Genomic DNA, 25772 nt, shown 5'->3' with positions numbered 1-25772 from the left:
GGACATTTTTACCTTTTTTTCTAGCCATATAAAACACACTGTATTTCATCCTTTCGTGTTGTAATCTTTTTCACAGTTGTAATCAATTCTTTAAAATACATTTTAAGTAATTAGATTGTTACCCATTAATTAAGTCAGCATCAACTCAAAAATATTTTTATGATAATATATTTAACCAGAACTAGAATAAAATATATCAGAGAAAGGCCCCCAAATAAGGATAATTCAATATAAATAATACATTATAATTCAAATTATATATATATAAAATATATAAAATATATAAAAAAAATTTTTTTCACATTTTAGAATAATAGTAAAGTCATCAAAACTATGGAATAACATAAATGGAAATATGGGAATTATGTTGTGACTAAACAAAATCCAAAATAAATCAAAACTGTGTTATATTTTAGCATCTTCAAAGTAGTCACCCTTTGCCTAGAATTTGCAGACATGTACTCTTGACATTTTCTCCACCAACTTCTTGAGGTATCACCCTGGGATGCTTTTTAAACAGTATTGAAGGAGTTCCCATCTATGCTGGGCACTTATTGGCTGCTTTTCTTTATTATTTGGTCCAAGTCATCAATTTCAAAAACTTTTCTTTTTTTAAAATTAAATATTAGTTTTATAATGAAATAAATTAATATGGTGGCACAATTATATTTTTGTCTACAAAACTAATTTCAAACATTTAAGCATACGCCTTCAGATCAAAAGATTTTTAAGAGCACAAGAAATATTTCAGTCAAGTGTTTCAAAACTTTCGACCGGTAGTGTATATATATATATATATATACACACACACACACACACACACACACACACACACACATATATATATATATATATATATATATATATATATATATATACTGTATACATACATTAGGGTTGTGAATCAAGGAATTTATTTTTATAATTAATCGCACAGTTTTCTGTGATTAATCATGATTAATCATGGTACATCAAAACAAACAATAAAATATAATCCTAATTATACTTTGTCTCAAACAACTTGCAAGAAATTGGTTAGCCATCATTTATTTTTATTATTTAAATATTTACATGTTAAAATTGTTCATTATTAGACACTATACATACAGATATAAAACAAATAGAAAGCTGAAGTTTAAAATCTCAAAACAGTTATTTTCTCTGGCTGCCGTTCAGTCTCGACAAGTATACCTGGCAGCAGCTTTCTGAAAGGCCAGGTCCTTCTCACAGTCTTTATCACGCACATGCTGGGTCTCACTCGGATGACAGTGAGTGAGCATTTTCAGGCGATGCGAAGAGATACAGATCCATTTTGCAATTGAGTTAATCAATCTGTTCTCACAGGATGCATTCTTGCATTCCATCTTTTAGAATGCTATGTCAAGTTAAAAGTAGCTGAAACTTTGAAAATGGCATCTAGAGATCCCTGCATTCTGTTTGTTGAGGTGCACTGACTTGTGCAAAAACACAAAGTTACATGTACTTCAAATGTGAATTGCACTAACGGTAGGAAAATGTGTACTTTTATTACTGAATTGACATACAGGTCAGGAGGCGTGATTAATTGACTTACATTTTTTAAAATGCATGTATGCACTGTATATCTCGGAATATATTATTGGAGTCGAGATGTTTTACTTTACTGTAATACAATGATTTTATATTTAAATCGCCAATAAATGAAAGGCTGTACAACACATAATTCCATTATTTATAAATGCTTTAAATAATAATTTAAATAATATATATTTTTTGCATTACAGTACTGAGAATTCGGGGAAGGGGGGTAAATTGTCATACAAATAATTTCACAATGCAGAAATGTTAATAATCCTAAAAATAGGCTTCACTTTCTTTCAGCAAAATTAATTTAATACAAGTTAAATGTGACCTGGACATGTTCTTGACAGGATTCAGGATATTCTCCTGCACATATTATACAAAATGTGTTGAATGTTTTTGGTAAATGTAAACAGTTTTACTCTTAGAGAAGCCCTTATCTGAACGTTCATGCATGATTGTGGTTACAGTATAATGTTATATGAGGCTGCTTTAGTGTCTCTGGGTGTAGACATCCTCCAGTCATAGTGGAACCAAACAATTTTCTAACAGAACACTGGAATGTCTATGTGCCATCTCTTATGAAAGGCGTCTGGTCATGCATAAGAGTTATCAAACGCACAGAACAGTTGAGTGACTGAAAGTCAAGTATTTGACGGTCAGGTCAGAGTTGTGACCTCAGTCTCTTTTGATATGTTGTGTGCTGTGATATGAATAAGCCCATTCAAACTCAACAAGTCCAAAAATACACAGACACAGACAGTGTTTTGTCTAGAGGAGCAGGTCAAGATGCCTCTTAACCAATGCACGCTCCCATCAGCAGCGACAAATATCAGTTTGTTTCATTTTGATTTATTACATTTATTTAGCAGACACTTTCATCAAAGTGCACTCTGCGAATGACCCCATAGTCTTTTGTATACAGAATTAAAAACAATATTCTTATTTCAGTAACTTTGTTTGAATACATGCTCAGTGTGTACTTGTATTAGTGACTCATCATTTGTACTGTAATCTTTTGGGTTTATATAAAATATACAAATACATACAGTACAAGTTTGTTTATTATTAATGGTCATTCTCTCAAGAAATATCATGAGGTGCTTCAACCTGAGATGCTTTTTAAACAGTAGTGATGGAGTTCTTATGTATGCTGGACATTTGTTGACAGCTTTTCCTTCACTATCCACACTTAAATTCAGACATAGACATAGTTTATATTTGTATAGAAAACTAATTGCAGGCCTTTAAGTTTAAGCATACGCCATTAGATCAAAAGGATTTTAAAGGTGCTGTAAGCGATTTTAGCGTTCTGAAGCTTTCACGTGATTGAGTCGTTGCATTAGCCTCGCCGACTCATTCCAAAACCCCTCCCTCCAAAATAATTTGGAGACCAAAACTGAGCAAAAGAGCAGCATTGTATGTTCCTGTGGCTGTCAAATTCAACAGTGGCACAATAGTATGGAAGCCGCGGAGTGCCAGTTGAATGAAGAAATAAATGATCAATTTATTAATTTGAAAGTAAAAATGTGGATAAATAAACCAATTTATAAATGGACAAATAAATAGACACATTTAAATGTGTTTATTTAATTCACATTTAAAAATGTAATTAAACGTTACAATAAAATAACACATTAATAAGTCATTTTTAAATGCACATTTAAATTGTGTTTTAAAAAAGCATTTGGCAATTGCTTTTCTTCATTAATTTGACAGTTGCTTTTCTTCATCTATTTACCAATGGCTTTTCTTTTTCGTTTTACTTTGGCTTTTCTTTATCCATTTGACAATCGAGTTTAAAAATGCCACTGGACACTTGACACATGGAAGAAACCAATGAACTTTTGACTCAGTTTTAAGACACACCCCCTCTCCCACGTCCCACTCGAAGAAGATGTAAAACGGTCTGCCATTGGACGGCTATTGATAGAGGTTTGCATGCTCTATGAAACCCGCGTAAATGAAATGGACGCGAGGCATATCAGAAGTTAATGGTCACTTGTCGCTGCTGCAGTTAAATGCCAAGTGCAGCCCTCCCCGAACGTGCACAGTGGTATGTGTCCAGGAAGGGAGCCGGTAACCACGATGCCATCAACAGAACCGATCCGTGCCACTGACTGAAAGCAGGTACCGAGCCACTGGAGAAAGACGTTGGACCTCCGGGCTGCAGCAGCCGCCAGATCGAGAACCTACCTGAAGCAAATACTTCTCTGTGCTGTTTGACCTTCCAGTTATTCATCTATGTCATATGACTTTATTGTATGAATTCTCTCTCTGCCATATTTTTGAACAAACCCCCCATATACTGTACCTTGATCATCCAAAACCACTGGTATTCGATAAAACTTTGCAAAACTGTTTCTATTTATATAGCTCGATAAAGTGATGCTGATGATCACTTACACAACCAGTGTTTTTTCCAAAAATAAATTCTTCTTTCAATTAAAGTTATACCTTTTAAGTGACATGGCTTCATTTCACACATTTCAAGCAGTAAAGGGGGAGAGCAGGGGTAAAATACTTTCTACACTTGATTTTTTATCATTTGCATTCAGAAAATGTTTAGCCTAAAGCTTTGACATTTTACCTCAACCATCTATGACATGTTAGTTGCCATTATCTGTGTCAATTAAATGTAAAACACAATCCAGTCTGATAAACTTAAACTGTAAATTAATTCATGTTAAATCTATAACACCCAGACTACAATTGTAAGGGAGTTATGTGATAAAAGTAGCAATACTTCACAAAGCACTTTTATGCCAATGTACAGTGTGTGTTTAATGTGGGTATAGCTACTGTTGTAGTCAATTTACATCTTTATGAAGATGTGCACAACACAAGATTAAGGAGCACAGACTTTATTTGCAACATTATAAATAGTCATGTACACAGCAGATAGATGTGGAAAAAGTAATATTATACAGTATTTTTAAATTAGCATTCAAAACAGACCGTTTTTATATGCTTGACAACAAGAAAACACAGTAGTAGTTCAAGCGCTACCATTTTCAACAAAGTGTGCTCATCTTCTGTGTATCAGCTGGTCCACCTTTTCCCGATCATACTCAGGCAATTATTTTAATAAAAATTAACTTTAAAGTACTAAAAAGGTGGACATAAAGTGTCTGCAGTGGAATATCACTGAAAGTGGACGTGGTGTCACTGGTTAATAGGAGGGAAAATGAGGGAAGGTCTGGCCGCACAGAGAAGCATTTGCTTCAGGTAGGATCTGGTGGCCGCTGTGGCTCGGTACCTCACGTCGGTGGAACGCGAGCATGGCGGCCATGCTTTCAGTCAGTGGCACGGATCGGTTCTGTTGATGGCATCATGGTTACCAGACATGGTACATGTACCACTGTGCATGTTAGGGGAGGGCTGCACTTGGCATTTATCTGCAGCAGCGACAAGTGATCATTAACTTCTGATACGCCTCGCGTCTGCTTCTTTTGCACGGGTTTCATAGAGCACATAAACCTCTATCAATAGTCGTCCAATGACAGACCGTCTTACATCTTCTTCGAATGGGACGTGGGAGAGGGGGTGAGTCTTAAAACTGAGTATTAATTTCATTGGTTGCTCCCACGTGTCAAGTGTCCAATGGCATTTTTAAACTCGATTGTCAAATGGATAAAGAAAAGCCAAAGTAAAACAAAAAAGAAAAGCCATTGGCAAATAGATGAAGAAAAGCAATTGCCAAATGCTTTTTTTAAATGCAATTTAAAAGGTGCATTTAAAAATGACTTCTTGATGTGCTATTTTATTGTTACATTTAATTGCATTTTAAACATAAATTAAATACACAATTTATTATTGCTCAATTTAATTGTTAAATATAATTACATTTTTAAATGTAAATTAAATAAAAACATTTAAATGTGTCTATTTATTTGTCCATTTATAAATCATTTTATTTATCCACGTTTTTATTTTCAAATTAATAGATTAATTTATTTCTTCATTCTTTTTTAATTGGTACTTCATGGCTTCCATACAAAAGCCCCCTCAACTGACAAACATTATGAATCATAGCCTCAATGATCCAAATACAACACTATGAGAACGAGAAAAATAATTGACAGGTGAAAAGTGTGGTCACTTTTATTTTTATTTTTTTTGTTATTTTTTTTTGCTGTTTACAAAGTCTACAGCTGTCACAGAGGCCATGAGATATCTCACGACACGTATTTCATTAATATCTTTAAGGGAGTAGGATATTTTTTTGCACACTTTCCCATGAAAAAATCGCTTACAACATCTTTAAAGTCATGAGGAACATACAGTAAATTCAGTCAAGTGTGTCCAGACTTTTCACTGGTACTGTGCACACATACAGTATATCAATGAGTTGAGTGATAAAAAGAGATGTTGTCATTTGTTGTCTGTTTGTTTGTATATGTATCTGTAGGAAAAGCGATTACAGTGTTTGTCATTCACGGCCATCAAAGAGAAAGAGTGGCTAATGGAGTCTCTCATCCGCTACATCAAAGTGATCGGTGGTCCACCTGGACGAGAGGGGCTTCTGGTTGGACTGAAAAATGGAGCCGTATGTAATTTTGAAACGTATATTGTGTTATTTATGTCTTGAATTTATGTTTTTTCTGAAACAGTACAGCTTTATTACCATAGTCTCAACAATGTAAATAGTTACACATTCACTGTCAGGGTTGGGCAAAATTCAAAATGGAATAATTATCAATAATATTCATGAGTTGATTCAAATTGGCCATGCCCCACAGATAGTTCAAGTGAAATTTGGATTCAAAAAAGTTGAGTTACAATTCTACATCCTGTTTGCTACCTCACTTTTAGTTTAAATTCAGGGACTGAATTAGGATTTAAAAGGCATTTTCAATTCAATTCTGAATGGCATAAAACCCCGCTGCATGTACCCAGTGTATGACAGGTTTTTGACGTCACAAACGTTTGTTTGTGTAGATTCTGAAGATCTTTGTGGACAACCCCTTTGCCATTACGCTACTGAAGCAGAACACATCTGTGCGCTGTCTGGACATGAGCACGTCACGCAGTAAACTCGCTGTCGTGGATGAACACAACACATGCCTGGTGTACGACATCCACACCAAAGAGCTGCTTTTCCAGGTCTTTCTTTTTTTCTGTGCTAAATAAATGGCTATTTATCAAAGTTTAAATGATGAGACCTGCTCACTTCACCTTCAAGCTGAAACTTGTGGTCAGTTAAAGGGATAGTTTAAACAAAAAGGAAAAATCTGTCATTATTTACTCACCCTCATGTCGTTCCAAACCCACATGAAGAATGTTTTGAAGAATGTTCATGCTGCTCTTTTCCATATAACGACCAGTTCATGATCACCACGTCTGTCAAGCTTTTTATTTTATTTTTTTATCCCCTTTTCTCCCCAATTTGCAACGGCTAATTCCCACTACTTAGTAGGTCCTCGTAGTGGCGCGGTTATTCACCTCAATCCGGGTGGCAGAGGACAAGTCTCAGTGCCTCCGCTTCTGAGACAGTCAATAAGCACATCTTATCACGTGGCTTGTTGTGCATGACACCGCGGAGACTCCCAGCATGTGGAGGCTCATGCTACTCTCCGCGATCCACGCACAACTTACCACACGCCCCATTGAGAGCGAGAACCACTAATTGCAACGTGAGGAGGTTACCCCATGTGACTCTACCCTCACTAGCAACCGGGCCAATTTGGCTGGAGTCACTCAGCACACCCTGGATTCGAACTCACGACTCCAGGGGTAGTAGTCAGAGTCAATACTCGCTGAGCTACCCAGGCCCCCTACAAAAAACTACCTTAAAGTATCTTAAATATGATGTTATATTCAAAGTTTTCATCATTATTCACTGCAAATTTAGCCCTCCTCCATTGGAGATCAACCAATATTTATTTTTTACAACTAATACCATTGTCGTTTATTTTTGTTTACATGTCCGAGTAAGCAGAAAAGCATAAATATCAGTTTAAAACAACGATCATCTGTTGATCTTTATCCGCCATAGCTCTCAAATAAAATAATGGCAGCTTTAGACGCATTGTATCAGGTTTGAAGTTCATGATGTTTGGTCATGAGACATGTGAGAACCAATAATGTTTAGCGTTAATAACCTTAAACCTGTTAGTTATCAGTAAATAACGACTTACATTTTGGTCTGCTCCTCAAACAAAGCTATTGACTTCAGAAGACTTGGAATGAATTGTATGGACTACTTTATGATGTTTTTTGTTTTTTGTGGTGTTTTATGTCCTTGTTTGAGCTTGACAGACATTAGTCGCATTCACACATACAGCCTTTTCCAGAAAAAGTACCTACAATTTCCAGTTTAGAGGTCATGTGTGAACACGACCCTTTTGAAAATACTGGTAAGTTTTGCTCTGGCAATTTTCCTTAATGCGAAGTTGTATCATTTCCTATAAATTTCCTTATTGATGGTATTTGTGAACAGCACATTTGGTACATTTACCAGTAAAGGCAAGCCAACAATTTTCCTGTAATTCACCTGGTTGCATGTGTGAACGGGGCTATAGTCACTATGAACTGTTGTATGGCAAATAGCTGTGTAAAGATTCTGTAAAATTTAAAAAATAAACAAAGGGTTTGGTTTATCTAGATTTCATGTACAAATGGAATGTAATCAGAGATTATTTAGCAGAGATGGTCCACTTCTATTAAAATGAAGGGGAGACATTGGAATGCCCAGCGTTCAACGGATGTAGAAAGGAAGTCCCGCCTTACTGGTAAAAGAGCCAATCACCTTTTAGATTCAGACATCACCTGTCAATCAACTCAACAATGTGCATGCACATTAATTATACAAGCAGAGAAAATTGTGTTTTCAGCGTAATCTGAGGTAAAGGAGCACAATTTATGAGACTGGTGTTGTCAGACTTTACTGCTGATTTGAAATACAGTGCATTCAGAAAGTATTCAAAAAAAATTTTTTTCACATTTTATTATGTTGCAGCCTTATGCTAAAAAGCTTTAAATTATTTTTTTTCCAACATCAATCTACACTCCATACTCAATAATGACAAAGCAAAAAACAGATTTTTGATAACTTTGCAAATTTATTAAAAAGAAAAAACTGAAATATCACATTGACAAAAGTATTCAGATCCTTAACTCAGTACTTAGTTGAAGCACCTTTGGCGGTGATTACAGCCTCAAGTCTTTTTGGGTATGATGAGATAAGCTTTGCACACCTGGATTTGGGGATTTTCTGCCATTCTTCTCTGCAGATCCTCTCAAGCTCTGTCAGGTTTGATCGGGACCATCGGTGGACAGCCATTTTCAGGTCTCTCCAGAGATGTTCGATTGGGTTCAAGTCCGGGCTCTGGCTGGGCCACTTAAGGACATTCACAGAGTTGTCCCGAAGTCACTCTTGCGTTGTCTTGGCTGTGTGCTTCGGTTCATTGTCCTGTTGGAAGGTGAACCTTCGGCCCAGTCTGAGGTCCTGAGCGCTCTGGACCAGGTTTTAATTGAAGATATCTCTTTATTTTGCAGCGTTCAGCTTTCCTTCAACCCTGACCAGTCCCCCAGTCCCTGCCGTTGAAAAACAACCCCACAGCATTATGCTACCACCACCATGCTTCACCGTTGGGATGGTATTGCACAGGTGATGAGTGGTGCATGGTTTCCTCCAGACATGATGCTCGGAATTGAGGCCCAACAGTTCAATTTTTGTTTCATCAGACCAGAGAATCTTGTTTCTCCTTGAGTCCTTTAGGTGCTTTTTTTTGTCTTGCACTGAGGAGAGGCTTTTGTCTGGTCACTCTGCCATAAAGCCCAAATCAGTGAAGTGATGGTTGTCCTTCTGCAAGTTTCTCCCATGTCCACACATGATCTCTGGAGCTCAACCAGAGTGACCTTCGGGTTCTTTGTCACCTCTCTTACCAGAATCAGCTTTATTGCCAAGTATGCTTACACATACAAGGAATTTGTCTTGATGACAGAAGCTTCCAGTGCACAAACAATACAGCAACAAGACAGAGATAATAATACAAAAATAGAATAAAAATAAAAAGTGAATAGAAATACACAATAGGACAATATATATATATATATATACACTATATTGCCAAAAGTATTCGCTCACCCATCTAAATAATTGAATTCAGGTGTTCCAATCACTTCCATGGCCACAGGTGTATAAAATGAAGCACCTAGGCATGCAGACTGCTTCTACAAACATTTGTGAAAGAATGGGCCGCTCTCAGGAGCTCAGTGAATTCCAGCGTGGTACTGTGATAGGATGCCACCTGTGCAACAAGTCCAGTCATGAAATTTCCTCGTTACTAAATATTCCACTGTCAACTGTCAGTGGTATTATAACAAAGTGGAAGTGATTGGGAATGACAGCAACTCAGCCACGAAGTGGTAGGCCACGTAAAATGAGAGAGCGGGGTCAGCGGATGCTGAGGCGCATAGTGCGCAGAGGTCGCCAACTTTCTGCAGAGTCAATCGCTACAGACCTCCAAAGTTCATGTGGCCTTCAGATTAGCTCAAGAACAGTGCGTAGAGAGCTTCATGGAATGGGTTTCCCTGGCCAAGCAGCTGCATCCAAGCCATACATCACCAAGTGCAATGCAAAGCGTCGGATGCAGTGGTGTAAAGCACGCCGCCACTGGACTCTAGAGCAGTGGAGACGCGTTCTCTGGAGTGACGAATCACGCTTCTCCATCTGGCAATCTGATGGACGAATCTGGGTTTGGCGGTTGCCAGGAGAATGGTACTTGTCTGACTGCATTGTGTCAACTGTGAAGTTTGGTGGAGGGGGGATTATGGTGTGGGGTTGTTTTTCAGGAGCTGGGCTTGGCCCCTTAGTTCCAGTGAAAGGAACTCTGAATGCTTCAGCATACCAAGAGATTTTGGACAATTCCATGCTCCCAACTTTGTGGGAACAGTTTGGGGATGGCCCCTTCCTGTTCCAACATGACTGCGCACCAGTGCACAAAGCAAGGTCCATAAAGACATGGATGAGCGAGTTTGGTGTGGAAGAACTTGACTGGCCTGCACAGAGTCCTGACCTCAACCCGATAGAGCACCTTTGGGATGAATTAGAGCGAAGACTGCGAGCCAGGCCTTCTCGTCCAACATCAGTGTCTGACCTCACAAATGCACTTCTGGAAGAATGGTCAAAAATTCCCATAAATACACTCCTAAACCTTGTGGAAAGCCTTCCCAGAAGAGTTGAAGCTGTTATAGCTGCAAAGGGTGAGCCGACGTCATATTAAACTCTATGGATTAAGAATGGGATGTCACTTAAGTTCATATGTGTCTAAAGGCAGATGAGCGAATACTTTTGGCAATATAGTGTGTATATATATATATATATATATATATATATATACGTATGTACAATATACAAATAGAAATCTGTTATATACAGCAAGGAAATGTAATGGCAGAAGAGGAAGGATATGTTGGATAAATATAAATAGACTAAGCTGTGTATTGCACATAATTATTGCTCAGTGGGGCAATTTTAACTGTTCATGAGATGGATAGCCTGAGGAAAAAAACTTTTCCTGTGACTGACGGTTCTGGTGCTCAGAGCTCTGAAGTGTCAGCCAGAAGGCAACAGGTCAAAAAGGTAGTGGTTAGGGTGATTGGGGTCCAGAGTGATTTTTCCAGCCCTTGTCCTCAATCTGGAAGTTTACAGTTCTTGAAGGGAGGGCAGGGGGCAACCAATAATCCTCTCAGCAGTCCAAACTGTTCTTTGTAGTCTTCTGATATCCAATTTCGTAGCTGCACCAAACCAGACAGTTACTGAAGTGCAGAGGGCAGACTCAATGACAGCTGAGTAGAACTGTATCAGCAGCACCTGTGGCATGTTGAACTTCCTCAGCTGGTGAAGGAAGTACAACCTCTGCTGAGCCTTTTTCCACAATGGAGTCAATCTGGGTCTCCCACTTCAGGTCCTGTGAGATGGTAGTGCCCAGGAACCTGAATGACTCCACTTCTGCCACAGAGCTGTTTAGAATGGTGAGGGGGGACAGTGTTGGGGTGTTCCTCCTGAAGTCCACAATCATCTCCACCGTTTTGAGCGTGTTCAGCTCCAGGTTGTTTTGACTACACCAGTGAGCCAGCCGTTGAACCTCCCTTCTGTATACAGACTCATCGTCATCTTGGATAAGGCCGATGACAGTAGTGTCGTCTGCAAACTTCAGGAGCTTGACAGAGGGGTCGTTGGCAGTGCAGTCATTTGTATACAGGGAGAAGAATAGTGGGGAGAGCACACATTCCTGGGGGTCACCAGTGCTGATTGTACATGTGCTGGAAGTGAATTTTCCCTGTCTCACTAGCTGCTGCCCGTCCGTCAGAAAGCTGGTAATCCACTGACAGATAGATGTGGGAACAGAAAGTTGGTATAATTTAGTCTGGAGAATAGCTGGGATGATGGTGTTGAAAGCCGAACTGAAGTCCATAAAAAGGATGCTTGCATATGTTCCTGGTCTGTCCAGATGTTGCAGGATATGATGCAATCCTATGTTGACTGCATCCTCCACAGACCTGTTTGCTCAATAAGCAAATTGAAGCGGATCTAGAAAGGGACCAGTGATGCCCTTCAGGTGGGCCAACACCAGTCTCTCAAATGATTTCATGACCACAGACGTCAGAGCGTCAGGTCTGTAGTCATTAAATCCTGTGATTTTGGGTTTCTTTGGAACAGGAATGATGATTGAGTGTACCAAGGCCCTTCTTCCCCGATTGCTCAGTTTGGCCAGGCAGCCAGCTCTAGGAAGAGTCCTGGTTGTTCCAAAGTCTTCCATTTAAGAGTTATTGAGGCCGCTGTGCTCTTGGTAACCTTCAATTCAGCCAATGTTTTGTAGCCTTCGCTAGATCTGTGCCTCAACACAATCCTGTTTCTGAATTCTGCAGGCAGTTCCTTTGACCTCATGGCTTGGTTTTTGCTCTGATATGCATTTTCAGCTGTGAGACCTTATATGGACAGCTGACAGGTGTGTGCCTTTCCAAGTCATGTCCAGTCAGTTGAATTTGCCACAGGTGGACTCCAATGAAAATGTAGAAACATCTCAAAGATGATCCAGAGAAATGGGATGCACCTGAGCTAAATTTCAAGTGTCATATCAAAGAGTTTGAATACTTATATCAATGTGATATTTCAGTTTTTTCTTTTTAATACATTTGTAGTTATCAAAAATCTGGCTTTTGCTTTGTCATTATGGGGTATGGAGTGTAGATTGATGTGAAAAAAATAAGAGTTTAAAGCATTTTTGCATAAGGTTGCAACATAAAATTTCTGAATGCACTGCATGTCCTTTGATCGTAATTTTGACCAACCATTTAGGAGATTTCTGTATTTTCCCGTTCAAGTAGATAGGAGCTGCACTGGCATGACTGGAAATAGCCTCACAGGAGCGTTCCAAAGATGGCTAACAGTGGACTGACTTGCTAGAAATACTTTGATGCAATCTAGATGTGCCAGAAACACAACTGCAGTGCATACTCAAACAATGAAAGCCAGCATCCCCTGCTCTTATAGTTTGTGTGCATGATTTCCTGCAGGAGCCCAATGCGAACAGCGTGGCATGGAACACTCAGTGCGAGGACATGCTGTGTTTCTCTGGCAGTGGATATCTCAACATCAAGGCCAGTAACTTTCCAGTACACCAGCAGAAGCTGCAGGGCTTTGTGGTGGGCTACAACGGCTCCAAGATCTTCTGCCTGCATGTGTACTCTATGGCCGCAGTGGAGGTGCCACAGGTACGAGAAGAGTGTGGTGTGCTCACGCAGTTTAGACATTTCAGTCTCTTGTTTGTCAGAAAATGATGGAGAAAGAGTTTAGTGATGACTAAATTAGTTCAATCAAATCAGGATCAGATCAATAAAAAGTAAAGTCATTTAAAGTCCTGGAGCATTAGCATTGAAGTTCAAGTATGAAGTGTCACCTGTGAGCAGGCCCAGATTGAATTTGCATTTTCTGCAGATTAATATTTATTTATTTATCATATTTATAATAATGAATAATAATTAATATATGACAGCACTTTTATTAATACTGTTTGATAGTATTTATTAGTATAATCGTGTAATAGTAATATTTTAGTGTTTATTTGTAATAATATTTGTAATTTTTATAATCTTTATAATAATAAATAATTCATATATGACAGCCCTTGTAGTAATACTATTTAATAGTATTAATTGACATAATAGTAATAATACTAATATTATTATATTAGTAATATTTTACATTTAAATATTTATTTGTAATATTCTGTATAATTTGTTATAATATTTATAATAATGAGTAATAATTATTCATATTTGACGACCCTTGTAGTGATACTGTTTAATAGTATTTATATATTATATTATATATTATATAATAGTAATATAACAGTAATATTTTATATTTAATGTTTTTTATATACTATTTATAATAATAATATTATTATTTATTATTTGTTGTTTACAATAATTAATAATTAACATATTACTGCCCTTATAGCAATACTATTTGTGGTTTTACTCATTGTCATTACGGCTCTATATCTCTGCAGTCTGCTCCCATGTATCAATACCTGGAGCGCCGCATGTTTCAGGAAGCCTATCAGATTGCGTGTCTGGGTGTGACTGATAATGATTGGAGAGATCTGGCCACAGAAGCTCTGGAGGGACTTGATTTCCACACCGCCAAGAAAGTAAGATGTGATTTGAATCTGTCATGACATTTGTAAAACAAATGAAATCATAGATCTGAATATATCTGTCTGTCTCTCTCTCTGTACAGGCATTCATCAGGGTGCGAGACTTGCGTTATCTGGAGCTCATCAACAGCATTGAAGTAAGACATGTGTATGACAGCACTCAGCTGTCCGTCAGGCTCTTCTTAGAGGAACATTTCTGTCCACTGTAGGGTGATTTAAAACAAACAAGCACAGCTTTCAAGGATAGAATTAATAGCCCCTACTTTTAAACTTGCTCTCTGTAAAGTAATTCTGTCTCTCTCTCGTGTCTTATCAAGTGTGCATGCTGAGCATTTTAAGTGACAATTCCTCATAAGCACTCAATGAAGTCAGAGATTTTCAGATTATAAGGTCAAAACATGACCTGTGTGTGTGTGTGTGTATGTGTGTGTGTGTGTCTGAAGATTTTGTGACCTCTGAAATATGATGAAGTCATCATTGCCCTTCTCTGTGGATTTCAACTTAATAACTGCTGACATTCCAAAACTAGGATTTTCTTTCTTTATTTGGAACACAAAAGAGGAAGTTTGGAAGAATGTTCATTTCAAGTCAAGTCATTTTTATTTCTGTATCGCTTTTTAAAAAAAACAAAGTTTTTAACTTTAAATCTGCGCTTCCATCCAGGTCTCTGATGCAGTTTGAAATGACCGAACTCTCGCATGACGTTCATTCTTCTGTTGTAAATAAGCACCACTTCTGAATTCTCACGTGAACTCTCCGATGCGCTTACATCACGTTTTGTGTCAGCTGCTGGCAGGAAGTGCTTTTTGAAAGTTAAGAACGTTTTAATTATCGATTTATTTTTTACACAAACATATCGACAGGAGTCACATGGATTACTTTTATGCCACCTAAATGTGACTTTTGGACTGTCAAAGTGCTGGCACCTGTGTACATCCATTATAAGGACCTGACAGAGCTCTATCTTCTTCTAAAAATCTTCATTTGTGTTCTGCTGAAGAAAGACAGTCATAAACATCTGGGATGGCATCAGGGTAAGTGAATAATGAGAGAATTTAATTTTTGGGTGAACTATTCCTTTAAGCCACCCCAGATGTGTATGTCTTTTCTTCTTCAGCAGAACTGAAGTGAAGATTTTTATAAGCACATTTCAACTCTTTTTGTCTATACAATGAAAGCAAATGGGTGCCATGATGCTGTTGGCTGTTTGTAGGTCCAAAAGTCACATTTTGGCAGCATAAAAGTAATCCACACGTCTCCAGTCGATCATTTAATGTCTTCTGAAGCAAATCAGTAGGTTTGTGTAAAAAATAAATAGATAATTAAAAGTTATTAACTTTTAAAAAACGCATCCTGCTACCATTCAACCAATCACAGAGCTGTCGCGTGACATAAGTGCAATGGCGCGTTCACGCGAGAAGTCGAAAGCATGTACTTTGTATGCAACAGAAGAACGAATGTCATGCGAGAGTTAAGTCATTTCAAACAGAAATACAGTGGTGGGCAGAAGCAACGATTTAAAGTTAAAACGTTTTAATTATAAATGTTTTCCTTACACAAACCTATCGATTTGCTTCAGAAGACATTCATTGATCGACTGGAGTCATGTGGATTACTTTTATGCTGCGTAAATATGCCTTTTGGGCCGTCAAACAGCCAGCAGACTGTTGGCACCCATTCACTTTTATTGTATTGACAAACAGAGCTGAAATGTGCTTATAAAAATCTTTTTTCGCTTCTGCTGAAGAAGGAAAGTCAAACACATCTGGCATGGCTTAAAGGTGAGTAAATCATGAGAGAATTATCATTTTTGGGTTAACTAATCCTTTAATGTCACATTTAGTTAGTGGAGTGCATTAACTCTAGATGATGTTTCTCTGTTTGTCATTAGGATTTGTTCACTGTTTCATTCAGTGACAATTTTTGTTAATCACACCTTAACCAGTAGGTGACAACAAATGAATAAAGCACCGAGTCTTTCACAGCCCAAACAAGTCTAATTATACTTAATTAAAATTTGTGTGGATCTACTGTACAAATCAGTTAATAGAATTTAGCAGTGTTTAAGCATCTTAAGCATTTTCCCCACAAATGACAACAAAGCATAGCTATCATTTTGTGACCTTCTGTGCATGACGATACAAAAAGACAACAATATTAGCCTAAAAATAATTATAAGTGATTCAGATACATCCTGATGTCACTCTAATGTCATCAGTCACTTTTACACATAATTCATCCAGTCACTTTCTCTCCTTGTTGAACGAGATTACCAAAGTAAACAAACGACACCCTCCTCCTCTTCTTCAGTCAGTCAACAGATCTTGATCCTAGCTTGTTCAGTGAAGGGGCGTATTCGTTCAGTGGGTCAAACCAATGATATGCTCCTTCACAGCCTGCAATCGAATGCTATTGGCTCACGCTATAGGGATGAAAAGTCACCAAAGCAGTCTAGAGCTGGGCTCATTGGCTTCGAAAGGGAGACTTGCTGAATGTTTTAAATGTCCTCCTTGAGCAATTTCATTAAAAAACATCATTAAAATGAAGCCTTAAAATTATTATGACTTTAAAAGTTTGTATGCCTCTAAAGAACAAGCCAGCTTTCAGGGACTGCTTGTAGTTAGCGACACTTTGCTCCAATGCACAGTGAAACACCTCTAATTTTGTATTCATCCACTTGCGCTCCATTTTCCGAGCTACTCTCTTGAGAGCATGAGTGTGATCATTGTACCGCGATGCGGGGCTTTTCTTTTAAATTTTCTTTAATCGAAGGGGGGGGGGGCGACACTATTAAGAGTGCTAGAGAAGACTGTATCCATATTTTCTATGACTACATCAGTTCTTCTGAACTTTTTGGTTTACTGAGTATTTGAGACAATTATCTGGAAGTTATAAGTGAAGCTATATTTAGTGGTCAAAAGAATAGTTCAACCTGATTGATAACGCGACACAGATTGAGTGACCGTAGCTAAGCGCAACATATGAGGTAATGATCTGAGATGTCATCGCTCTGCAACAGAATATTATTAATGACAGATTGTACATATGACAGAATTAAGTTGGCGATGAGTTGGTCCTGTCACATTTTGTCTGACCCCAACAGAGTTGAAAATATCGATAAATGTTAATCCCAGTGTATCAAATTCTCTAAGGAAATCAGAATATGGTCGGGGAACAGACACAATCTCTATAGGATATATTACTTTAGTTGATACATTCTCTATGTGTTGATGTCTCATGATGCTCTGTTCCATACAATAATAGCATATAATGACCAGGGTCTGTCAAGTACTACATAATAACAGAAAAACACCATAAAAGTACAATAAAAGTAGCCCATTTGACTTTTGTCTGCTATATTTCTAGTCTTCTGACTAGACAGCTTTGTGAGAAATAGACTGAAATTAAAGTCCATATTCACTGAAAAGTTTCCCCTCCGCCAAAGCTTTTAAATCTCCTTTGCACTTCCACATTTTCAAATATATTGCATCAACATGCATCATTAAAGGTTTGAGTCAATGAAACCAAAAACCACTGGTTTGTCACATAACTCAGATAGGTTTAAATATGTTTGGAGGAGAGGAAGATTTTCAGTGAACAATGGCTTAAATTTTAGTTTGTTTTCTCACACAATGTATCATTTGACATCAGAAGAACTTTTTCACTATATACTTTAATTCATTATATGGAAAAGAGCAGCTAAACATCTCCTTTTGTGTCATACAGGATTGGAACAACATTTAAGAAAATTATGACATACTTTTCATTTTTGGGTGAACTGTCCCTTTAAATCAGAATGTGTGTTGATGTGTGTGTGTGTGTGCTGTGTGATTAGGGTGTGTTATTCTCGGGGAAGGAAAGGCCTGTGTTTTGCAGCAATGCTTTTGATGTCTGGAGTTCTCTATGGAAAGAATGAACCATTGAATTTCAGTTGCCCACAGCTGGGTATGACGTACGTGTGTTTTGTGTTGAGTACAGTAATAAAGTGCTTATTTGAATTGTAAAATACATTGTAAAGTACAATTGCAGTTTCAAGTATACTGTACCTTATAGTAGTATTTATTGTACTGAATTTAATTTATGCCTTATTTAATAAAAAAATCATTGGACAGACTGATTTTCATTAATGAGAATGAGGTTTTTTACATTACTGTAATGAGAACAAGATTCCATGCATTATAGTAGTGAGACCTTGATTTTTTGCATTAGGTTAAAGAGGACAAGAACTTCTTTCCATAGTATGTTAATGAGAACAATCCTCTTTTTTTTTCTTTTTTTTTTTTTTTGCAGATACGGTAATGAGAACTTGGTGAATGTAACTCCTAAATACTATATGTAATGTGTGTGTCTATGTGTGTGTTTCTTTCCAGGAGAGGAAGAAGAGGGGTGAGAATAATAATGAGCTCTTCCTCGCAGACGTTTACGCATACCAGGGAAAGTTCCATGAGGCGGCCAAACTCTACAGAAGAAGCAGCAATGACAGCCGTGCGCTCAGCATGTACACTGACCTGCGCATGTTTGACTATGCCAAGGTATGTGTGTGACAGCTTAAATGTTTCCATCAGTAAGAGCTGTACAGTTTCTGGCATCGTGTGTGTGGGTGTGTGAGAGAGATCATAAGATAACATGTGCATATTTACTCTTGCTGCTGTATATTTATGTGGCAATTCATGTTCAAGCTGTTGTTTATATACAGTATACATGTGCACATGGGCATATAGTCCTGATTCTTTAACAACAGGAAGTTCACACAGATTGTGTGTTATGTTAGCATTACACAGGATTTGGTCAGAGCCTGATATTTGGCTGTCAGAATAAAGTCTTGTCCACTTTTCAGCTTATAGATGAAATTACCATGATGTCACACTGCGCATATGGGTTCTTTCGAGCAGAAGATTATAATGTTGGTGATGAGCAGCGCTGCGGTTTTAATAATCATTTAAGCATTAAATAATGTAATAATATTTGTTTATGTTAATAAAAGTTATTATAAAGGGCTGTCTATAGTTTATGGTGAAGAAATCTATGTAGGTTCTTTCTGAACTGTCGACAAAATGAGTTTTAACTTAGTTCAGTAGGCCTGTATGATTATGTTGGACATGTGACAGGTTGATAAATACACATCCTCACATGCTTAACACTAGAGATATGAAATTTCTGGGCTGATACCGATAACCAATATTTAAGAGTTTTCATTTTTAATCTTTTAACCTGGAACTGCTAGCTAATTCATTAAAAGCTTCTCATTTGAAAAATATGAATCATTTAAAAGCTTGGAATTTGGACTTGTTGTTTTTTAAGGTTTGGCCTATAGAAAGGTGCATATATTAGAGATGAATGCTTATTTAGATGACAAATAAATGACAATACACTTGCATAAATTATATGGTGCCCATTTATCTGAGTGTTTACGGCAATCCTGATGACTTGCTAACAGAGAAAGAATAATGAACTTTAAACAACTGTAATAATGAGGTGATAGACAGCATGTAACGAACATTAAACAACAAAACACACAATACAAACCCTAATCTCTATATACATGGTGTAAAATTTATGACAGCAGTCAAACTGCGAGTGCAGTGGTGGTTTGTGTGTGTTATGTACGTGCAGCATTGCGTTTATGCATGTCTCATTCACAGACACTTGTTACAGCGCTCATCTGAAACAGTTCCACTGTATAACTTCAATGTCAATGTTAAAAAATTCTCAACTCTAATATACAACAAGCAGATTCGTTTCCCTCAGAACTAGTGTTTTATCCATCTCGAGTCACTCTGTGAGAATTATTTCAAGATCTGTGCACCGTGTTAGGTTGTGTTTGGACTTGTTTTAATCATGTTCCTTTGCTGTAAGCAAAGATATGATTATTTTCTACAGTCATGGGAAAAAGAAAGTACACCCTCCATGAATTCTATAGTTTTACATATCAGGACATAATAAAAATCATCTGGTCCTTAGCAGGTCTTAAAATTAGGTGCATACAACCTCAGATGAACAACAACACGTGACATATTACACCGTGTCATGATTTATTTAACAAAAATAAAGCCAAAATGGAGAAGCCATGTGTGAAAAACTAAGTACACCCTTACTGCTTCCATAGGAAATAAGAGGATATGTAGTAGCCAGGTGCTGCTGATCAAATGCCCTTGATTAATTGATCATCAGCAAGTGTGACCACCTCTATAAAAGCTGAAGTTTTAGCAGTTTGCTGGTCTGGATCATTCAGATGTGTGTTAACACAATGTCAAGGAGGAAAGACATTTTGCTGCCCATCAATCTGGGAAGGGTTTTAAAGCCATTTCCAAACAATTTAAAGTCCATCATTCTACAGTGAGAAAGATTATTCACAAGTGGAAAAGACAGTTGCCAATGTTCCCAGGAGTGGACGTCCCAGCAAATTCACCCCAAGGTCAGGACCATGCAATGCTCAGAGAAATTGCAAAAAACCCAAGAGTTACATCTCAGACTCTACAGGCCTCAGTAAGCATGTTAAATGTTAAAGTTCATGACAGTACAATTAGAAAAAGACTGAACAAGTATGGTTTGTTTGGAAGGGTTGCCAGGAGAAAGCCTCTTCTCTTTAAAAAGAACATGGCAGCACGGCTTAGGTTTGCAAAGTTGTATCTGAACAAACCACAAGACTTCTGGAACAATGTCCTTTGGACAGACGAGACCAAAGTGGAGATGTTTGGCCATAATGCACAGTGCCACGTTTGGCGAAAACCAAACACAGCATATCAGCACAAACACCTCATACCAATTGACAAGCACGGTGGTGGAGGGGTGATGATTTGGGCTTGTTTTGCAGTCATTGAGTCGACCATGAACTCCTCTGTATACCAAAGTATTCTAGAGTCAAATGTGAGGCCATCTGTCTGACAGCTAAAGCTTGGCTGAAATTGGGTCATGCAACAGGACAATGATCCCAAGCACACCAGCAAATCTACAACAGAATGGCTGAAAAAGAAAAGAATCAAGGTGTTGCAATGGCCTCAACCCAATTGAAATGCTGTGGCAGGACCTTAAGAGAGTTGTGCATAAACAAATGCCCACAAACCTCAATGAACTGAAGCAATGTTGTAAAGAAGAGTGGGCCAAAATTCCTCCACAACGATGTTAGAGACTGATAAAGTCATACAGAAAACAATTACTTAAAGTTATTGCTGTTAAAGGTGGTTCTACAAGCTATTGAATCATAAGGTGTACTTAGTTTTTCACACATGGCTTCTCCATTTTGGCTTTATTTTTGTTAAATAAATCATGACACGGTGTAATATGTCATGCGTTGTTGTTCATCTGAGGTTGTATGCACCTAATTTTAAGACCTGCTAAGGACCAGATGATTTATATTATGTCCTGATACGTAAAACCATAGAATTCATGGAGGGTGTACTTTCTTTTTCCCATTTCCCAAATGTGGAAATTATTGCCCCCAAATAAATATATATATTTTTTTTATCACATTTTCATTTATTAAGCCATGAAACATAAACAGAATATGGAAAATAGCATATATTTACTTACAGCAGATGACTAAAACCAGCCCCAAAATAACGTAACAAGGTGCGAGATGTTGAAATATTCCTCACAGAGTGACATGAGCTTGTCTTTCACTCACACAGAAACATTGTGTATGTCTGAAGAAAAGAACCCGCAGGCAGTCAGAGATTCTCAGCCGCAAGCAAAAAACTAACAAATTATTGGAAAATATCGGTGTTTATTTCATTAGTGGCACAGTAATAATATTTGGATTTTCTCAGTTATAGGCCAATAATCCATCGGCCTCTGAAATATTGTGCATCTCAGTTAACACACTGCTTAAGCCTGACAAATGTGGCATGTAAAAATAAAAACTATCATGAGACCTGCAAAATGCATGTTTACTGCTTAAATTATTGGTCATAAACATTAAATATTAAAACCTAATAACAGCCAATTTCGATTGAACAAATTACTTTCTGTCAAATCCTGAGTTTGTCCTGATCCATGGAAATTTAAAGAAGCCCAAATCTTAATCATTTGTAGGAAGCGGGGTGTTTCAACCCCACAACCAGCACTTTTGGGGCATTTTCAGCTCAATTTGAGGAAAGTACCCTCTGAAAACTTTTCATTGACGCCAAAAACCCCCAGAAGTGCTGAAGTTGAGCATTTGTTTGTGAACAGTAACTTAATCTATTCTGAACAAAAACTTACCGTCTGACTGACTTGTAAAGTGACCAACCATATAAGTTTGTTTTGATTATTGTTTTGTTTAGGAGAAGTGGATGCATGTTTATGTCTGAGTCTACAAATTGTAAACAATGATAATTAATTACTACTAATAAAAGTAGGATCTAAATCTAAAACTCTTCATTTCCCACACACATGACCATCTGATGTTTATCATTTATCATGCTTGTGTTTGTATGTCACACTGAGTGAGGCTTGTTCTTTAGCGGGCAGTGAGTGGTTTGTTGAGTGGATATTAAGGGGTGTGTGTGTGTGTTTTAGGAGTTCCTGGGCTCGGCAGACCCTAAAGACACTAAGCTATTGATAAAGAAGCAGGCAGACTGGGCCAAGAACAGTAAAGAGCCGCGAGCAGCTGCAGACATGTACCTGACCGCAGGAGAACATATGAAAGCCATCGAGATCATCGGAGAACACGGATGGGTGGACATGTGAGACACACACGCACAGAAATATTATGCACTGAACACAGAGGGTTAACACGTGTTGCAAATCTTACCATGATTTACCTAAGTTACACTTGTTCCTGGAGTTCTTGTTGATCCTGCAACAACACTCCTATCAACCAATCAGATTTTAGATCAACCTATCATAACCATCTAATTTTAGAGGTAGTAAAAATGTTATGGGACATGAGCACATACAGAACAGCACAATAAATGTCTTAAAACACCTCTGTCTATCTTTGTATGTAGGCTGATAGATTTGGCACGTAAGCTGGATAAAGCGGAGCGGGAGCCACTGTCCAGGTGTGCAGCGTTCTTTAAGAAGTTAAATCATCACGGTTTTGCTGCAGAGATCTATAATAAGATGGGCGACCTGAAGGCACTGTTGGAGCTGCATGTGGAGGCCAGACACTGGGATGAGGTGTGTGTGATTCTAGGAGATTTGACTGTGGTCTACACAGGAAGATTAGCTGTGCAGTGGGACTTTGACTGTTTTCTTGGGAAATGTCATTCTTTCAAATGTGATTGTCTGAACCATTCAGGGCTTTTTCCTCTTTAAACTCATGCTTTCATGCTGGTAACTGTACTGATGGCCTTGATTGTTTTAAAAGTCAGCATGACATCTAAATTGGCTGCATTTACTTTCCTACAACCGTATTTGGAATGTAAGTCACTTTGTTTTTTTTTGTTTTTACGTTTAATCCAGAGCAATTTATTTATATCATTTATATGTAATTGGTCAAACACACTGCACACATTCAAATTAAACATTAGTCACAGAGACAGTAGTAGCATTTCAAACTAGCCCATTCTTAATATTTTTTGCCAATACAAAGTATTTACTGCAACCAGTTTAAATATTCTGTCCACCAACATTATTGTGCTAACAAACAGGATCACCTGTTCTCTAAAGGCCTCTGCACACCAGAGGCAATGCAATAATTCGAAACGAATCACAGACGAATTGCCCTTTCACATTAAAAGCGAATGATCGGCGTTAGCACATTTACACATTCACAATAGGAATTTTACCCCGGAACAGTAGGTGACTCAACACACCTATCAGCTGCTCTGCCCTTCGCCCATCATGGATGAGAAGAAGAACTACTTGACAAGTTTGCTAAACAACAGTGAAACTGCAGTATGAAAGACATGCAAACGAGCTCTCTAATGAGCCGATCGATAAAAATAAAATGATGATGAATATTTACTTCCTTGTTGAGCAAATCGTCAACAAACTGTTGTTGATTTGCTCAACGAATAAGTAAACATTCGAGACACTTTCACAAACTATTTTAATTCACCTGCTGGTCAAGTAGACTAGCAGTATTATCATGTAGACACAGTCTGAGGGGTATGCCACTGCCACACATACTGTATATACAGGGTGGCCCCAAAAAAACGGGGCCAATATGTTTGATTGCTCATATCTTAAAAATGCATAAAGGCGTTTGCATGATTTTTGGCATACTTCTATGACTTTTTGTAACAACAAAATTACGTCACTGTGATGTCATCGTGAAGAAGATATGAGCAATCAAATATAGTGGCCCCGTTTGTTTTTTGGGGCCACCCTGTACTTGTTTTATTTACATTTGTTTAATGCACACACATAATGACTGTTAAGACAAATGTTGTCAATTGAAACAATACTAATAATATCTTATTGCCATGTACAGTACATCTACTTGTGTTATACTTTTGCTCAAAATCCTGCATGTTAAAAATTAAACGTGACGACATCTAAATGCTCCAAGAGTCTACAGTATATAATGCACACAATAAAACAAATCCCTACTAACAAAACCCATCTTCAGTCTGACCCATTATTAGATACTTTAAAATTGCTAAAGACAGCACAGCTGTTAACAACTGTTAACGATAACACAGCAATAACGATTACATAATTTTGTGGAGACACCACCATTTTTTTGGTATACAAAGGCTCTTTGATACAAAGACATATATACAGAGTGCACTGAAAGTCACAGAAATAGTATTAATTAGTGCTGTCAGTCTGTTAAAATTTTTAATTGCGATTAATCGCATAATTTTACATAGTTAATCGCGAATAATCGCACATTTTAAAAGTGCTGAAATTTGACTTCATAAATACTTTTTTCCTGTCAAAATGCATTATTTCCTTCTTAGGAAAGAAAACAATATGTGTAACAATAATGCTTTATTCAAATTTTCCAAACAATCTATTACACAGTAGAAAGATAGAAATGCACTAAAATATCACCAATTCAGGTAACATTAAATGTTTCCCAAAGTCTGAGTGGGAGGTTAACTAAATGAAAGAACTAGTCCCCACATGTTGATTATTCACTGCAATGCACATTCAATCTTTTAAACCCTCATCCTCCACAATATTAATTGGCCAGCAGGCTGTGGCTCTCAGCTTTGAATATGGAATTCACATGATTTGCGTCAGGGTGTCAAGCGTTGCTTTGAATTCCACATGAAAAGCACTGCAGAATTCTGCTTTTAGTGCTGGCACTGCCAACGTAATGATACATCTAAATAGTCCTGTAATCATTGGATCAGCACCAACGGGTTCAAATGGAAATTCTTTGAATTTTGACCGAAGCACTGACAGACCCTCAATGGGAGATCTCCGCTGGTCGGCCGCAGCGGTCCCTCATCAGTGCCATGAATCGTGTGTTTTGAGGATAGTTACGACTTGATGTGCTTCTGATGTAATTAAATTGTGCCCTACAGAGGCTGCACAGTACTTGATTTCTGTCATGAATTCCATCTGGGTTTGTTTTGTACAACAAATAGCAACAAAAAGAGGTCCTTTGCCCGTCACTTGATCACTGACACATAATTGCTGTGTGTTTGTTTGTGGTGTGTACGT

The 25772-nt window shown here is 37.7% G+C and overlaps 1 protein-coding gene across 2 annotated transcripts in view; it reads left to right on the top strand.

Moving 5' to 3' along the window:
• Positions 1 to 25772, top strand: part of LOC127414898 (intraflagellar transport protein 122 homolog) — an 82319-nt gene that overhangs the window by 34040 nt on the left and 22507 nt on the right. For both annotated transcript variants that reach the window (XM_051653276.1, XM_051653275.1), the window contains exons 12-19: positions 5972 to 6109; positions 6502 to 6666; positions 13087 to 13284; positions 14085 to 14225; positions 14315 to 14368; positions 18602 to 18763; positions 22728 to 22894; positions 23159 to 23330. In XM_051653276.1, the coding sequence (XP_051509236.1) occupies positions 5972 to 6109; positions 6502 to 6666; positions 13087 to 13284; positions 14085 to 14225; positions 14315 to 14368; positions 18602 to 18763; positions 22728 to 22894; positions 23159 to 23330 (1197 nt within the window). The remainder of the gene's footprint in view (positions 1 to 5971; positions 6110 to 6501; positions 6667 to 13086; positions 13285 to 14084; positions 14226 to 14314; positions 14369 to 18601; positions 18764 to 22727; positions 22895 to 23158; positions 23331 to 25772) is intronic.

The sequence above is a fragment of the Myxocyprinus asiaticus genome, chromosome 24 (genome assembly GCF_019703515.2).
Source record: "Myxocyprinus asiaticus isolate MX2 ecotype Aquarium Trade chromosome 24, UBuf_Myxa_2, whole genome shotgun sequence".
Lineage (NCBI taxonomy): Eukaryota > Metazoa > Chordata > Actinopteri > Cypriniformes > Catostomidae > Myxocyprinus > Myxocyprinus asiaticus.
Note: the sequence above shows the minus strand (reverse complement) of the source record. Positions and strands in the feature narration are given on the sequence as shown.